General features: G+C 45.2%; 1 protein-coding gene across 5 annotated transcripts in view; it reads right to left on the reverse strand.

Moving 5' to 3' along the window:
• Positions 1 to 18,252, reverse strand: part of B3gntl1 (UDP-GlcNAc:betaGal beta-1,3-N-acetylglucosaminyltransferase like 1) — a 67,897-nt gene that overhangs the window by 13,572 nt on the left and 36,073 nt on the right. For all 5 annotated transcript variants that reach the window (XM_031352604.1, XM_031352603.1, XM_031352601.1 and 2 more), the window contains 3 exons: positions 13,971 to 14,066; positions 1,273 to 1,368; positions 415 to 539 (listed from right to left, as the gene is read on the reverse strand). In XM_031352604.1, the coding sequence (XP_031208464.1) occupies positions 415 to 539; positions 1,273 to 1,368; positions 13,971 to 14,066 (317 nt within the window). The remainder of the gene's footprint in view (positions 1 to 414; positions 540 to 1,272; positions 1,369 to 13,970; positions 14,067 to 18,252) is intronic.

Here is an 18,252-nt window from a genome sequence, read left to right on the forward strand (position 1 = left end):
GCACTGACAGCTCCTCCCACCACGAGGACTGTTAACTTGTCAGAAGTCTTCTTGGGTCTCATGGTGAGCCATGCTAGGTTGGAGCAAATGAGAACAAAGAGGAGACAAGCCTTCACCTCACACAATCAGGGAAACTGATGTTTGGCTTTTGCATTGAAGTTTCCTGACCTCTGTGGAACAGGACATTCAGCAGCCTTGAAGGACTTCCTACAAGGGTAACACAGTATACTCTGACCCCACCTTAACCTGCTCAGTGGCATTGCCTATATCCTGCCATTATGAGCCCTGACTCCACCAACCCTGGTTTTAGTCACATAAGTGACTCACAAGTGATTTAGGCCTGGCTATATACCTGCACCTCACCTGTTCTTGGAGTGTCCCAGGTGTTTCCAGAACTTGGTATGCCCTACTTACTCAAGGACTGAATGTGTGGCTGCATACAGGTGGTATCGGTAGAGGAGCAGGCTGTGGTCTACCCGAAAGACACCACCACCTTTCCTGAGGTGCTCATAGAAGAACAGCAGATCCTCTGGAACGCCCTGCAAAAGCCAGAGGACAGTGCTCACCAATACTGACCCAGGCCATCAGATGCCATAGAAGGCTGTTTTGCTTAGAGCCAAGTATGGTGGCACTAGTGGCCCCAGTATCTGGGAGGCAGAGCTCATAGGATTGCTTGAAGCCAGAAGCTAGTGCTTGACCTGGACACCACATCCAGATTTTGCCTCAATAAAAGAAAAGAGTACTCTGATACTTAATTGTGATGTGGGTCACAAGAGAAAAATGTAGATTAGTTTTTCTCAGCAGGTAAGAGATGAACTCTAAGATGACCGGAGGGTGAAGCAGAAGGTAGGCTAGTTGAGGGTCTCAAGTCCCAGTTCTGCCTTAAATTCTACTTTGTGCATCAGAAAAGGTCTTGAGGCAAACTCTCAACAGAAAGAACCGTGGGATAATCAATCAGCGAGCACTGAGTGGCTTCTGAGCTGCATGGAGTGGAAAGCTAGAGCGGAGGGAAAGGGGTGGATAAGCTCACTTCCCAAGAGGCCCTCGATGAGATCCTGAACATGGGAGAGGTTGGGTGAGTCAGCAAGCAAGGATGGCAATTAGAGTATCACCCACAGGGTAGTCTGCTGCAAGCCTGTACTTCATCACCACAGGCAGAAGGGGGCAATGTTGAGCCAAGAACCAGGAAACTAACAGAGGAATGCTGGGAAGAGGCTGAAAACCCCAACTTGGGGGAACCCACAGAGTCCAAATTCTACAATTGGCACTTACCTGTCCTCCTTCATCAAATGGGCCCACGTGGGAAAACCAGGCTCGAGAGCAGAACCAGGTAGGCATGATCACCGTGGGGCCGTGGGAGGTGAACACCTAAAAGGAATTAGCCCCAGTGATACTAATAAGAAAGAACAGCTCCTTATAAACAATCTACAATCTGTTGCTCCTGACATTAAGAAAGTGACAAGAGTTTATGCTCCTTCTTTTGTGGAAATGAGGATCCAAAGCACTCTATAGAGATTAGCCCACAAGACCAACGAGTGGAAATTAACCGAGGCCACTTCCAGGCCCCAACTCTTCATTACTAAGCATAGTAGGGATCCCTCTGTTTATGCAAGACAGTGAAGCTGTATATGGGAACCAACAGTAAACACACTGCTTTTAACGGCAAAAAGAGAAATCTGAAGTAGCATGAAAGAAAGCAGTAATGACTAACTAAGGAAGCAGAGTACGGCTCCCAGAATATCAGAACTGACTCAGACAGAAAACCTGAGCGATTGCTAATGAGTTTGAAACTTGAGCCTTCACAGAGAAGCCCAGGCCACTTGGCTCTCCGCTGTACACTGACAAATGCTTAAAGAACCGACATCCTCTTCACAAACTCTTCCAAAAAAGAGTTGAGCAGAGAAGCCTTTCTAAATCACTGACTATCAAAGCCAGAGCAAAAAACATCACAAGAAAGCAGCACACAAGAAAGCAGGGTTCCTTATGAATAGATCCAACAAAATGCTAGTGAGCCGCGTCTAGCTGTCACAGAAGAGGGCCATACCGTATGAGCAGGTGGCATTTACCCTGGGTAATTGCACCACAAACAGATTGAGGACAAAAAACCTAAACAGACACTGTAGCATTTGGCAAAACCCAGTGCCCTGCCAAGGAGAGCCTTCGGCTGTCAGGAGGATCAGCTGAGATAATATTCAGCAGGTGTGGCGAGCACAGCACTCAGCTGAGCTCTGAGCTGCCACTGCTCATAACTTTTGGGTTTGCAATACACTTAGAACATAACCACGCTTTCCCATATGCTGCTCCTGTGCATCCCTTAAGCCTCTGACCAGCATGTTTATAGTTCCCTGGGACACCCTCCCTAGGGCTTTCTGTTGCTGTACCCATCACATTGACATGACATCACCTGTTTATGATTTGCTTTCACTATAAGTGATCTGGGCCCAGCCTCAGCTGATCCCACGACAAAAGACTACCAGGAAAGAGCAGCCCGATCTTGTTGGACATGGTAACACACACCTATAATCTAAGCAATGGCATGCCATGTACACACACATATGAACAAATGAATAAAAAAAAAAAAAAAAAAAAGAAAAAATTTTAAATTGGGCTCAACAGATAAAGGTTTTTGCCACCAAGCCTGAGGACTTGAATCCAGTCTCTGGAAACTGACATGGTAGAAGAAAACAGTCTCTCCCAAGCTGTCCTTTGACCTCTACATGTGGATAACGGCAGGAACATGCTCACACATAGAATCAATCCATCCAGCCACCAATCAAATCAATGTTTAAACAATTTTAAAACCACTCCTTTGTAATCTCAGCACTGAGGAGGCCTCTGCTAGAAGATCAGGGGTTTAAGGTCAACCTGGGCTACATGGTACTCTACCTCAAAATAAGTAAGTAAAAGTCAGCTCAAAGGAGACAGCAGTGAGGGGACTGGGGTGTCTCTGAGACAGGACCGCCCTGGACGGAGGGAAAGGCCACAGTCTTTGCAAGGCAGATAGACCTGCACTGCCTACTTCAAGAATCTGTTAGTCCTGCTGTTAGTCCGCTTTTTCTGCTACCTCCCCAGTCCAGCAGCAGCAAGGGTCTAGGAGTGTCTTTGGGCATGATAACCACCTCACTGTCAAAGAACTCAAACAACTCTCTGTAGTGGTAGTGTGCACTTGAGTGGTAAAGGTGGCTAGGTTCTGGGCTATGGTGGCTAAGCAGGCCTGATATCAGTGGTGACCACCTGTCCTATTTAGGGTTTCTATTGCTGTGAAGAGACACCATGACCATGGTCTCTCTTATAAAGAAAGAAATGGGTCTGGCAAACAATTTCGGAGAGTTGGTCCATTATCATCCTGGTAGGAATCATGGAAGTGTGCAGGCAGACATGGTGCTGAAGAAGGAGCTAAGACTTCTACATCTGTATCAGCGGGCATCAGGATGTCACTGTGAGCCGCTAGGCCTAGCTTGGATCCCCTGAGACCTCAAAGCCCACCCACTAATGGCCTGCTTCCTCTAACAAAGCCACATGTACTCCAACAAGGCCACAACTCTCAAAAGTGCCACTCCTTATTGATATATGGAGGGCATTTTTATTCAAACCTTCACACCACCATACCACATCCCATAATACAGAGATCCTCTCTAGCCAAGTTCCCACCTCTCTGATGGCTGGTTCAGTCCCTGCTGGAGTGATAACCTCCAGCTTTGTTCCAAAGAAAGGGATGTCAAAAAGAAATAAGGTATACTGTCATTTGTTTGTTTGTTTGTTTGAGACAAAGACGTCAATTCTTTCCATCTGACCCCCAAAAAAGGAAGAGAATTAAGTTTGTCATGCCAACATCATTGCTATAAAAGCCATCTTCCCTCAGTGCCTTTAGAATCAGGTCCTACGTGGGCATCTCTAGTCTCTAAGAGTCATGCTGGAAGAGGAAGGGATTTCCTCTAGGTTCTTATCAAGAGCGTACGTACCTGGTAGCTCTGGTAACCTCCACTCAGACTGAGATGTCACATATGGGGATGCTTAAACAAGGTAGGTCTATGTGCTCCAAAACTGAGCCACAGACACTAGGGCCCTGAGAAGCCTTAGCTCCTGTCTCTTTATTTTGCTTTTCCTTCACCCCCACTTTTTCCCTTTTTTTTTTTTTTTTTTTGGAGACAGGGTCTCACTATGTAGCTTTGGCTGTCCTCACTATGTAGACCAGCCTAGTCTCAAATTTACAGAGACCCACTTGCCTCTGCCACCAAGATGCTTGGACTAAAGGTGTACACCACCACACCAGCTCTACTTTTTAAAGAAAAAATAAAGTTATTTTATGCATATGAGTATTTTGCTTGTATGTATGTATGTGCGCCATGTTCATGCCTCCTATTCACAGGGGTCAGAAGAGGGCAACGGATGGGCAGGAACTGGAGTTACAGGTGGTTGTGAGTCATTCTATGGGTGCTGGGAATTAAACCCAGGTCCTCTGCAAGAACAAGTGTGCTTAACCACTGTGCCAACTCTCCAGTTCCTACGTTCACTTCTTAACACCATGACTTACTGTCTGCATCTTCATCTGAAGATTGATAGCAGAATACTGGCTTCCAGGCAGTTAGGATGAGGGTCTTAAAGCCCACACCCACAGCGACACACCTCCCTGAGCAGAGCATATACAAACCATCACATTTACCATGGTTTGGAGTCCTGAGCATTTGGGGGTGTCTTTTTTGTTTGTTTGTTTGTTTTTGTTTTTTGAGACAGGGTTTCTCTGTGTAGCCCTGGCTGTCCTGGAACTCACTCTGTAGACCAGGCTGGCCTTGAACTCAGAAATCCACCTGCTCTGCCTCTGCCTCCCAAGTGCTGAGGTGTACGGCGCTTCTGCTGCCTACCAGCAGCAATAACGACCGAACACCTGGACTTCTTCTCTCGACGGTTTACTCAGGAATATTCTTTTGTTATAGCTCTCCTAGGTACCCAGGTGTTACAGCTCTTTAAGGTACCTAGGTATTACAGCTCTCCTAGGTTCTTAAGTGTCACAGCTCTTCTTGATGGCACGGCTCTTCTTGATGTTGCTGCTGCTTCTTCTGCTTCTTCTTCTGCTTCTGCTTCTGCTTCTTCTTCCTAGGTGCTGCAGGTCTGCTTGCTTCCGTGGAGTGGCTCCAACTGTCTGGAGACAGCCCCTTATATACCCGAGCCTGAGCCACCAAGTCCTCCAGGATTGGTTCCCTGTCAAACCCTCATTAGCATACACCTGCTCAGGAGGGACGCATGTGCAGTATACACCCACTCGGGAGGGCGCATGTGCAGTAGAATAGTCTGTTGCTACAGTGTATCAGGAACCAGCGCCATCTTGGATACGATCGTCTAAGCGGCCGCTGACGAAAGTATCCAAGCGGCTGCCTACACTGGGGTTAAAGGCCTGGGCCACCACTGCCCAGCCTGGGGGTGTCTTTTAAGAATGGGATAGTACTGGATGCAAACAGGAATAACCTAACTTCTTCACTGCTTATTTACAAACTTTTTCTTTCTCTTGCTTTACTGCTCATTAGACTTTCAAGCACTTCACTGAAAAAGAATACAGTGGATACCTTTGTCTCACCGTTAATTTTACAAGTTTTTTTGGTTTTCCCCACTCAGATTCTATGACACACAGCCTTTACTACATTAATATGTGTTCCTTCTATTCCTAGTTTCTTTGCGGCTCTTATCTTGAAGGTATGTTGAACTTGGTCCAGGCTGAATGAAGCTGACTACAGTAGTACATCAGTCTGTAAAATTATACGCTCACATTCCTGACCACACAAAAATGTAGGCAGTCACCACACACACACACACACACACACACACACACACACACACTGTCAGGTACAGACTACATGTGAACACAGGCACTGATCAGCCAAGGGGCAGTGGACTTGGCAATACAGGATGAACCAGGTCAGAGCAATCAACAGGGTCCTGGAGATTTATTTATCCTGGGTAAGTGGGTAGCTCCAGCAACTCTGTCCCTTCAGGCAAGTGCTAACCTGAGAACTCATTTCTGCTTGGAGGTTTTAAAGTTTGGTTTCTGAAAAGTCGGCACTTATAAGGCTTTCAGTGCTTTAGAACCTTGCTCGCTATTGGTTTTATCATCTTGTACAACTGCCATTTATTTATTCTGAGATTAATCCTATGTTTTCACCTGTCATGGTGCAAAATGGCAGTGGGCAGTAAGCTGGGTCCCCAAAAGAGCAGTGGGTATTCACTCTGAGCACACATATCCCCCTTTACCTCAGACCCTAACGGGATATAAGAACAACCCTGTCTGATCATTCCCTCTTACCATAACAGCAAACCTACCTGAGCAAGAAAGCTTGGGAGGACCAGAGTCCCTGACCATCTGACTCAGGATCATGGTTTCCCTCAAGAGGCAGATGTTAATTAGGCCCATGACTCACTATGAGAAGCCCAGAGTTGCCCTAGAAGAAACCCAACCTTTGGAAGCTTCCAGGACAAGCTATAAGTTGTCCCTGCTGGTGAGCGAGAGGTGGGTGTTGGGCACCTGGTCACTTCATAACCTCTTTTCTACATCTGCTACTCTGGGGACACAGGGAGAATAGTCACAGGCAGCCTTGCTCGAATCTCAGTGCAGAGGCTTGCCACATTCCCCAGTCCTCAAGGAAGGCATCAGGGTACCTGGCCTGGCTACTTGAGGATCTCACAAGGTTCCTTCCTCACAGGGAGATAAAGAGAGGAAAGATGTCCTACAGGACACAACAGAATTGTGGTGCCTTCCTCAGAGTCCTGAAACACTTGGACCAGCTCTGCTGACCACAAGGGATCACAATAACCAGGAAGGGACTTCCACATTCCCTAGCACAGGCAGACCTTTGAGATGCAGTGATCAGAGAGTTTGTAACACATTTGTGTGTACTTGAACACACACACACACTTCCACTACATACAGAAGCACACTCTCCAAGTCTCTGCATCGAAGACTACAATCAGTCTGAAAAGACAACCCTCAGCATGGGAGACAGACCCAAATGTTGACAAAGTTACTACTAATCCACAACAAAACACTAACAGCTCCAATTAAAATGGGCAAAAGATGTGATCAGGCATTTCTCCACAGAAGATACAGTGAGCTCAACACATACTAGAACAGCTGCTCAGCTTGGCACAGCACCAAAGAAATGTGAGTTAAACCCCTGTGAGAAGCACCTTACCCCCAGCAGGATAGTGCTATCAAAGTCCCCAAATCAGATGCTGATAAAAACTGGAGAAATCAAAGACCCCTCCCCCAACTGCTGGTACAGCTGAAAAACAGTTAAACAGTTTCTCAAAAAAAAAAAAAAAAAAAAAATTAAAATAGAATTAAAGTATGATCTGGCAATTCCATCTTGTGGGTGTGCACCCGAGAACTGAAAGTGGGCCTGAACCAATGTCTGTAAACCCACACTTGCAGGAGCCAGAAGGAGACAGACTTGGATAAGCATGTGGCCCAAGTATGTCATGGAGTCTGATTGAGCCCCAGACTCAGTTCTGCTCAGTCTGACAGCTGCTGAGATATGGATAGACACTATCAATACACTTGTAAGTATTGAGTTTCCAAATCTCACTATCAGATGAACTGAAAACTATACACTTAGGTTTCAGTCAGGTCTTAAAATCTCAAAGTCTGACTGAAAGGATCTAGGAGAGTTTGTGGTGCCAGATAGCTGTTCATTCGGATATGTGGGTCCAACTAGAGCTCAGACTCAGTCACCAAGTCATACTGAGCAAGAAAAGACAGCATAGAGGCTAGCAGTCCGTCCACAAGCAGTTCTGAATGTCAGACAAACTGACAGTGGCATGGCACCTGTGAACACTAGTCACCTGGACTGAGAGTCTCTCCCAAGGGTTCAGGAAGTACCTGGTTGCGAGTTCTCACCACACTCAGGTACAGAGAAACCACTCTCGAATGTTATGGTGGCAAACCTTGCCAGGGTGCCACATTTTAGCCCTCTATGGATGCCTTGTGTCTCCTGATGTCATTATACATATGAACATCATGTCAATACGCTCATTTCCAAGGATAGGGTCACTGTACTACTGAGGTCAACATGAGCATAGGAAAATATTTCCAAAGAACTGGTTTTCCCCTGAAGATTCCACATATGGGTGGCTCAGTTCAAAAATGTAAACTTATTCCTGTCCATTCATCTTATGTGAATTTCCAAGCTTAGAAAAAAAGTCTTTTAAAAATTTATGAAACTAATGATAGATAAAAAAGGTTCTGACCATTCGAATGAGACGTGAGAGCGTCTGGCTTGCCTATGGTAGGTAGGTGTCACTGGATCAAGTGTGGTAGGACCTGAGGTGGGGGCAGGGCTCTGCTTATACCCTAAAGCTGATATATAAATATTTACTTTTCTCCCAATTTGGGGGTCATGAACTTAGAATAGAGTCAAGCTAGGCAGCCCCATTACTTGAAGGTTGGACGGGTCAGCTACCATCACTAGCTTCTTGCCTAGTAAGTAGCTGGTGCCAGCTTTTGGCTACAAGCTGACTAGTTGGTCACTGGCATTTCTCTCTAGGACAGTGGTCTCAGGCTACATGAATGTATAGCAATAGCATCTAACTGTAAATGTAGATTCCTTAGGGCTACCCCACTGCATCCAGCCACTCTGCAAATGCTAGGGATAATATCTCTGTCCCTGAGACAGGTGGGAAAGAGAAACATAAACACTTCATTATAAAGAACTATCTCAGACCACATACTACAGCAACAACAGAAACACAGACAGCCTGTCTTAGGGTTTTACTGCTTAGGTGTTACTGCTTGCACTATGGCAAGTCTTACAAAGGAAAACATTTGTTTTCAATGAACTGGCTTACAGTTCAGAGGTTTAGTCCATTATCACAGTGGAAGCACACTCGCATGCGGACAGATAGTGCTGGGGAGGGAGCTGAGAGTTCTGTATCTTGATCCAGAGGCAGCAGGAGACTGACTGTGTGCCACCCTGGGCATTGCTTGAGCATAGGATACCTCAAAGCCCACCCCATGGTGACACACCTCCTCCAACAAGGCCATACCTCATAATAGTGCCATTCCCTATTGGCCAAGCATTCTAACATAAGTCTATCAGGACCATACCTGTCAAACCTCCACACAGTCCAAAGTATCATTCTGTCTCCTATCTTCATTATCATTGACACATATCCAAGAACTAAGATGCTTCAAAGAACAAGGGAAAGGTTTCCACTGTCAGCCATGTGTAAAGCAATAAGGGAATTCCTCAAAAGAACTCAACAGGCTGGGCGGTGGTGGCGCACGCCTTTAATCCCAGCACTTGGGAGGCAGAGGCAGGTGGATTTCTGAGTTCGAGGCCAGCCTGGTCTACAGAGTGAGTTCTAGGACTACACAGGGAAACCCCGTCTCAGAAAAAAAAAAAAGGACTCAACAATACCATCCCTGTTATAGATATAGGAGAACTAAACAGACAGACTCAGGGGGTGAATACCAGCCACTGATAGCAGTGTTATTCGCAATCACCAAAAGGTAAAAAGAACCTATATCTACTAAAATATGGATACAACACATGATGGACTGTTTTATAGCTATAAAATGGAATAAGGATCTGTACTTTCCATAATGTAAATAAACTCTAAAAACATTACATTTAGTGAAGTAAGTTTAAAATTTCAAAGAGAAGACTTTCTTAGGTCTTTGCAAAGCAATGTAATACTAAGTTACAGATAATTCTATTGGGCCCTTAAGGGCCAAGTGACCACATCAGAGGCAACAAGGACTGAAAGTCATCAAAAATGTTGAGTTGCCAGCCTCTCTCAGGTAGCCTCAGCCAACACATGAACAGCACATCCTCAGCCGCGGAACTTTACAAGCTGACAGCAATAGAAACCACTGCTTGAAGTGTAGATGACAGAGAGCGAACAAAAATACAGCAGAAAAAGCATTTAGCCCTAAAGAGCCTCAGAGAACTAACTCCAAAGAGAACAAGTGTCCACAGTGAAGCTGTAAGGTGCCAAATCTCAGCTCCTGGAGGACAATGGGGGAGCAGGTAATAAATATGGGGGACACCATCCAGGTGTGTTCAAGCTCAAACTGCAGAAAGTTCATCTGTAGGAGCCTCAGGATATCCCACAAGGCCCAGGCTGAGGAGACGTATCTCAGGACTGACGTTGGAGCCCTAGTCAGTAAGGTATAGTGAGAGGTTTTAGGCCTACACCGTCTGCTCGTGTGAGGCTAGGTAACGGCAGTCATGGAGACGCTCAGAATACTGATGCTCAAGAGCTAAATAAGGACAGCAGAGGAGCCATAGACAAGTGCGCCAAACTGGGTGGCTGCGACCTCCCAGACTTAAAAGGAAACACATCTGACCCAGCTTAAGACCTTACATTTGGGTCTTATATGTAAGACCTTAGATATAGCTTGAGCATGAAAATGAACAGGCAGAGTGAGGAGTACAGACAGTTAAGAGAAAGTAAGGGGAACAGGTAAGCAGAGGCCACAGGCAGGAGGGGGACACACAAGAGAGGAAAGTGTGAACAGGGGAGCATGACAAGTGAGAAGGGTGTGAACGGGGCTGGAGCTAGCAGGGCCTAGAGTGAGCGGGCCCGGATCAAGAGGGAGAAAGGGAAGTGGGGAAAAAAGAGAAGGGTGTGAACAGACAGGAGGGTCGTGAGCAGTTAAGAGAGAAGGCTATGGACAATCAGAGTGACCTTAGACAGGTGAGAGGGGTTTAAACAAGTAGGAGCGAGGGGCACAGACAGACAGAATGAAGGCTGTGGACATGGAGCAAAGAAGGTGGAAGGTCAGGGGGAAAGGCACAGACAGGAAGAGAGTAGGACATAGTGAGGGGAGTCAACAGCCAAAGGGAAGGTTCATATACTACTTGACTAGCAGTTAACCTGTTGGGAACATTTGTAAAAAAAAAAAAGAGAGAGAGAACAAAGGTTTTATGCAACTATTTCTAGATTCCTTGACTGATTCTTATTTTAAATTCTAACTTGCTGGAAGATCATTTCTAAGCTAATAACAAAACTTCCAGTATTCTGATATTTTAATATCAACATAGCTGTAAAAATAAACTCTAATATGAAGTTAAATTTTTATGGCTTTTAGATTTAGTGAAACTCAGACTCTAATAAAATATTTCTTTCCTCATTACACACAGCGAGTTTTGAATGATCACAGGCTAAACTGCTGGGAAATGGTATTTTTCTTGGGCCTGTACCTCTTGTGCTTTATGAAACTTTCCTGAAAGTAAGAAAGGTCAGCACAGTTACCTACTTCAAAATATCCAGTGTCTGAAACTTCATGAATGCTGACTTATTAGAATTAGGTCAAAAACCACTGAGCTATGACTGAAAGCATACTATTCTTACTGTCTCACTAGAATCAAGAAGCTTAAAGTGAAAATGAAGCATAAAAGTCTCAGCCGCTGAGGGGTCAGCAAGACATGCCTATACACAATAGGGTCCCTGGGTCACCACAACCTACAATGTGGGGACCACATACAATGCCTTCTAAGTCAGTGGTCATTTTTTCCTTTATTTAATTTTGTTAAAGGCCTTCAAATGAACAGATTACGGAGTGGTCAGCCATGAAAAGACCTAGTAAAAAAGGCCTAGTAGTGAAACCCTCAAATTTACAAACAATAAAACTGAGCCCTAGAAAGCTCCTTAATGTGTCTCTGACCCTTGACTTCAGAGTATAGAAATCCTTGAATCCTGACTTTACAACAGGGATGTCATCCTTGATCCCTGGCCTCACAGAGGGATATCCCTAGACTGCTATCAAGGCTGAGTGCATGTGTCAGCAACACCTTTGTCAGGTCCACTGTCTGTGCCTGGGGCAGTGTTTAATGTTGTGGCCCTAGAATGCATTTTCATCTTCCCTTCTAGACTTGAACTGTATCCTGGCAGTAAGGTAGGATAGCCCAAAACAATGACAAGAGAAGTCCAGGTCAAGTGGCACATGATGCATAGCTGAAGCACATGTAGAATGTACAAGGTGGAAAAGGCCAGACATAAGAACAGATCCTTCCCCCACAAGGAGAGGGCTACAACTACAGCACAAGATCTGGAAGAAGACAGGAAGCTGCTAAGGGCACCAACATTCTGGAAGGGCTACTGACACACAGAAGTGATCCCGGGAGTGGAAAAGCTAACTGCAAGCCAATATCAACCCTGATTCACTAAAAGCTCAGTCACATGGGCATTCAGAAACATAGTCTTTATTAGAACTGAAGACTGGGGACCTACTAGCAAAGACAAAAATATGAGGAACAGAAATTGTAGCAGGAGTGTTAGAACCCCAGAGAGAGAAGGGTACACATAGCATGACCACAATAACTTTATACATATTAGAGCATCTAAATCTTTGAAAAAAAGTAGACCTCCTCCAGTGATATATAAAGTAATGGTATGTGAGGCTTGGGCATCGTGTCTCAGTAGCACACAGTATGCTGAGGAAGCCTGGGGCCATTCATGACATGACCTTGTTCTCTGTACATCTATATATTCAACATTTCCCAACTCTAGAAAATGAAAGTTTAGAGAAGGCATGCTCTGTAAACAGGAGAAATAAACAGAAGGGGCTGTAATGGTCTGCCCAGTTGTCCCTCTAGCACCCCCTAACATACTAACTACATTTATCCCAGTAATTAACAGTTTATAAGAAGGGGAGCCACTGTGGGACAGCTAAGGATTATGACAGTCAGGCCCTCCCTCTATTAAGATTGATTCTGAACCTAGAGGAATGTCACTCGGTGGGGAAGAGGTAAAGCAGATATCCCTAGCAGTCATCACTTATGTCATATTCACATCTGAGGCATTTTCCACTAGAGTCCCTGAGCCCAGTTTGGGAGTTGCACGTGACCAAAGAGAAAGAGCCCAGACATGCTGTTGCCATACCTTGAGGCTCTTGCTATGTATACCATCCCAAAGCCTTGGTCATCTGGGAACCTACGAGGTATATAGGCACTTACACCATATTCTTGCAAACCAGACCCAAGGCCTGTTCTCCTTCCCATACTCTTGGAAGAACCATGGAGGTCTATCACAAACAGCTTAGACTCTCAGAAAATAGCAGGTGGCTCTATCACTCTTCCAGTGCCACAGAAGTACCCAAAAAGACCTGTCCATTCACGGTTGGCCCCAAGAAGCACTAAGGCAACAAGTGTTGGCCTCTGAAAGCTTCTGGGAGGTACCCAGACCACCTCAGTTCGTCGTAGCACTAACATCAGCTGAGCAGCCCATTCTCAGAAGCCTGGCCCACTAAGGCCTCAAGAAGCAGCTGGCTAGACATCTCTGGACAGATCAGCCCCAAAATCACTACACAGCCTTAATTTACAAAAGGAGGCATGGGCTTTATGACCCTAAACATTTACCTTATCCTCACAAACACAACTGTGTTGTTGTCTTTCCTAGAACTCTGGTATGGGGACTGAGTTCCTTCTATCTCTTGAGGTCTCCTTCAGGACATGGACCTGTCACCTGAATCATATATTCTCCTTCATCCTAACTAGCTTTCCAATTTTATGAGGTGTCCTCCAATAAATTTCTGGTAAATGTTTTGTGAATATTTGAATCCTGAGAAAAGGACCGAATACACAATCACATACAATGAGCATTGACAGGCACAGAATCCTATATTTTATAGTTCCTATGGTAGGAGTGGTAGTACACCTTCAAGCTCAGAACTCAGAAGGCAGAGACAGATGGATTTCTGTGAGTTTGAAGACTGCCTGGTCTATGTGGCAAGTTCCAGGCAGCCAGGGCTGGATTCTGAGCACAATACCTGAAATAATGTCCAATATTGACCTGACCCATCAAAGCGCAAAACTGCATAGGTATGCCCCAACTAGACACTATCTATTCAAGAGCATATAGATGAGTGAAGATACAAAGACCACATCTGACAGAATGTGCAAAGAAGTTGGACACGTCCTAGGGGGTTCTAACTTGAAGTAGCTGAGTCTATAAAAGGTCAAACACTCAGTGACTGTTACCTGTGTCAGCAGCTGATCAGATGTCAACTGGTTGATCCAACGTGTGTATCGCTCTGTAGAGTCTGGGGGATCTCTCCTCACTTGGCATCCTATAATCTATGGAAAACAACAAATATATTTTAAGGTTTTGTAAGTATGTATGAAATCCATGGATTGGGGGCTAATTTAAGCAAAAATCCCTGGCATCAAGGGCAGGATGCCAGTCCCACATGAAATCTATGCCTGTTTCTTGCTGCTATGCCTCCATATCATGTTCTCTCTAGAACCATAAGCCAAAATTTGCTTTCTGCCTTAAGTGGCCTAGGCCATGGTTAGGGCAACAGAAAATTGCCTAACAGACTTGGTAATGCTATGCTTGGGTTGAAGTTTAGGTTTCACACAAGGAACAAGAGTCTGTGAAATGGCAGTTGGGTTGAAATTCTTGCATCACTGGGTAGACAAAGGTCAGTGAAATTCTACTTGGGGGCTCTCAGCATACTCATACTGTGTGACAAGAGCAGACGAGACTTTGCCCAGAAATGAAGCTCCTGCAGTTTACTAGGTAGATAGGGTTTGGTGAAACTATCCTTTGGATGTGGTTCTTGCCTCACAAAAAGGATGCAGGTCAGTGAGACTCTAGGTAAGGGTGAAGCTTACCAGGGTAGAAAAAGATTAGTAAGACTCTCCTTAAGGGTGGTCTCTCATAAAAGTCAATAAGGCCATTTAGCTAGGGGTGATGCTTCTACCTCACACAATAAATGAGGAATAATAAGACTATAGCTACAGGGAAACTCCTGTCTCATTCAGTAAGAGTTCAAGGGTGTGGAACTGAAAGGATAGGAAATGAGAGGACAGTTGCTGTCTTTCAAACCCCTTCCTAAACTGTGACACGATGAGAAATCATACTTTGTAGAGAAAGACTCTAGGAGTGGAGGTTGGTGGCTCCTCAACTCTTCTATACTCAGAGCTGTGACTCGTGGTCTTATGTCTGTTTTCTATGGCTGAGCTTGATTTGGGGGGCCCACAGGACACCCCTGACACTGACCGCAGACACCCACAATTCTTTGTACAAGGATTCTGAAAAGAACTATTAGTGATCTAGTGTTTATGTGTACAGAAGCCACACACCACCATGCTTATTTATAGCAGGCCACATGAGTGGGATAATATATTTTCCTGCCTTTACCTTTGGTATCCTTGAAGATGTGCTTCTTACCACTCTTTCCCCTATGCTCATAAACCTATCGGGAAGACCCCTGTGGACATTTAAGGATCCTGAAGAACCAACATGAGGCTTCCTACAGTAACTTCTCAGTTCCAGAACTGATTTAGGCTGCAAAGGTTCAGGAGACAGGAATAAAAATAAAATAAAATAATAAAATCACATTTATTGCTGCTAATAATGCCCAAAGCATAAAACCCAGCAGTTCTGCAGTGATTCAATGGAATGCATCATAGCAGTTGCCATCCGGGGTCTTCGCTTCCCAAGTGGTTTTCTTGTAAATGGCTTAGAAGTAACAACAGGGTAGGAACATACTGCCAACATTCATTTCATTCCTTCTGAATACACTAAACATAGTAATCAACAGAGCCACCAACCAGCAACTGCAGACTGGGACTTTGTAAGCCATGATTTTAACCCCAGAATCATAGTAACTGCTTCTTCTCAGGCTAATTTTGTGTTATAGAGCCAACTGGTCCTGACATGCTGAGTCAGGAAGAGGAAAAGAAAGGACAGGGGTACTCCACTGGACTCTAAGGTTGGGAGGAAAATACAGCACAAGATTCTCCACTGAAGACTAGGCAGAGTGTGTAAGAACTCAATGAGGTTGAGCAGGTATAATCTAGAACCTTAAGCGGTATATAAAACTGTGGTCATTGGTCACTCTGCCTGGCCCAATAGTCATGCCCTTCTGAAATCAAGGCACAAAGCCTGTCCCTGCGCCTGGCCCAGCAGTCACACCCTCCTGAAATCAAGGCACAGAGCCTGTCCCTGCTCCGGCTGAGAAAGCTGGTGCCCATGTTGATTCAACTGTTAGAAAAGTTGACAATTTTATTTTTTAAATTTCTGAACATCTCTAAATATCACAATTCATTTCCAATGAATGTCACAGAAAAAAAAAAAAAACCCTGCAAGATTGTTTGTTAATGTAGCCAGTCTGTTTAGTTTTAGGTGGGGTGGAAATTAAAACATCTGAAAAGAATATTGCTCTTTAAATGTCAATACTTGTTACAAAATTCTCTACAAGTTTCCCACGTATATAAAATTAAAATAAGCTGAAACTCTCGTTTCTGAGTAAACGCGCACCATCTTACATGAAAACATGGGCACTAGCTTCAGATACCTGTTCTCAGCCGTGGCGGGGACTGGCTCTTGGGCCTTGGTTTTCAGAAGGGCATGACTGCTGGGACAGGCAGAGCAACAGACCACCATGCCCCACGGAGTCGGAGGCACCAAGCAGTCTCAGTTCAGAGCAGTATGCTTCTGATGCTGTGCTTCTCTTTTATTCTCTGACTTTATAAACAACATTACCTCACTGTCAGCCACTGGGAGGAGGCTCTGGAAACCCCAGTGTTTATTCCCTTTATACACAGCACAAAAATCTACCTAGTAGGACTTATTTCTGACAAAGAGACCACACCAGAAAACAGTTTGTTTCCCCATACAATGAGGATCCCTGCCAATATCTCTGGAGACTGATACAGAAAGCCTTGAACTGCTGGGTGAGATCCAGTGATTCCAATCCTGGGGACACTGTTACGTGGTGTGGATGGAGTTCCCATAGGCTCCATGACAGCACATGTTGTCAGATGCTGTTGGCCTTCTGACATCTTTCCCAATTAGAAAGGGGATGAAATGGAATAGTCTATGCTTTTGAACTTTTTTTAAAAGCATTTCTAGAGTCTGTAGTCACTAAAAACATATATTTAAACAAGTTTGTGGTTCCCTGGTTCATTTTCCAAAGCATTCCTCACAGAACTCTGGCACACACCCTGGGACCCTGAGTCCCCCAGAACCTTTTGTAATCACAGTGAAGGTATCTATGGATCCCCTCTGCTCCTGGGAGGGCAGTATATATTCAGTCTGTATTTCCATCTATTATCACACAACTGCCTGCATGGTCAGAGTGGTTGCGTCCCTGTTCTAAAACTCTATACTAGAAGTAGTTCTAAGATTGCCTATGTTAAAGCCAAGCTTCTACCCTTTATGCAAACAGAAGAGGCTAACAGGGCCAGAAGCAGCATCAAGAGTAGGTTGGGTATGATGGGCTTGGAAAGACAGGGTGAGTGAGACAGGCAGTCTGAGTGATAGGGACCAATCTGGGCACATACCCTACTGCAACAATCCCTAGCCCCAAAAGTCACAAAGCTGCCACAGGGATAGAGAGGGACTACCCCATGCCTAGAAACCTTTCAAGGGCAGTTACGGCATTTCCTCTTGTCTTACAGGTATACTCCAAAACATCTGTCCTGTGTATGTTTATACATCAGCAATTCCAGCTCAGAGTACATAAGCCTTGAGCCTCTGACTTGAAACAGGATAGGGAACTCCCTATTCCAGGAGAGGCAGACCTGAGGGCTGTGTCTATACACCTAAGTGCCAAGGAGACAGCCTCAGAATCAGAGTAGAGAAGGAGAGAAATAAGTAAAAGGTACCAATTTTGTTAAAGAAAATAGTATGTGAGCTACACTTGGGGTTCACAGAACAGCGCCTATTAGAGGATAACCAGTTGCCCTGATCACAGGAGGTTTAACTGAATGCCTAAAAGCATCCTTTAGGAAGGTTGTTTTATGAGCTTTTTTTCCTTTGAATAATTTGCTCATTGGAACCATAGTACTCCAACTTGATCTCACCTGGAGTCAATTGCCCTGGTAAGAAGCAGCAGTCTGTCCTGGATGAGTAGCTACATGTGAAAAGGGCATCACAGCATCATAAAGCAAGAGAGAGAGGAAGGGAGAGAAGAAGGAAGAGAGGAAGGGAGAGAGGGAGAGAGAGGGTAGAGAGGGGGAGAGGGAAAGAAAGGGAGAGAGGGAGGGGAGGAGGAGAGAGAGGGAGAGAGGGAAGAGAAAGGGGGTAGGGAGGGAGAGAGAATGGGAGAGAGAGAGGGACAGAGAGGGAGAGGAGGGAGAGGGAGGGAGAGAGAAAGGGAAAGAGAGGGAGAGGAAGAGAGGGAGGGAAGGGAGGGAAAGAGGAAGAGAGGGAAGGGAGAGAGGAGGAGAGAAAGGGAGAGAGGGGGTGGGGAGGGGGGAGAGGGAGAGAAAGGGAGAGAGGGAGAGAGGGAGGGGAGGAGGGGAGAGAGGG

This window comes from Mastomys coucha, unplaced genomic scaffold (genome assembly GCF_008632895.1).
Source record: "Mastomys coucha isolate ucsf_1 unplaced genomic scaffold, UCSF_Mcou_1 pScaffold5, whole genome shotgun sequence".
Classification (NCBI taxonomy): Eukaryota; Metazoa; Chordata; class Mammalia; order Rodentia; family Muridae; genus Mastomys; species Mastomys coucha.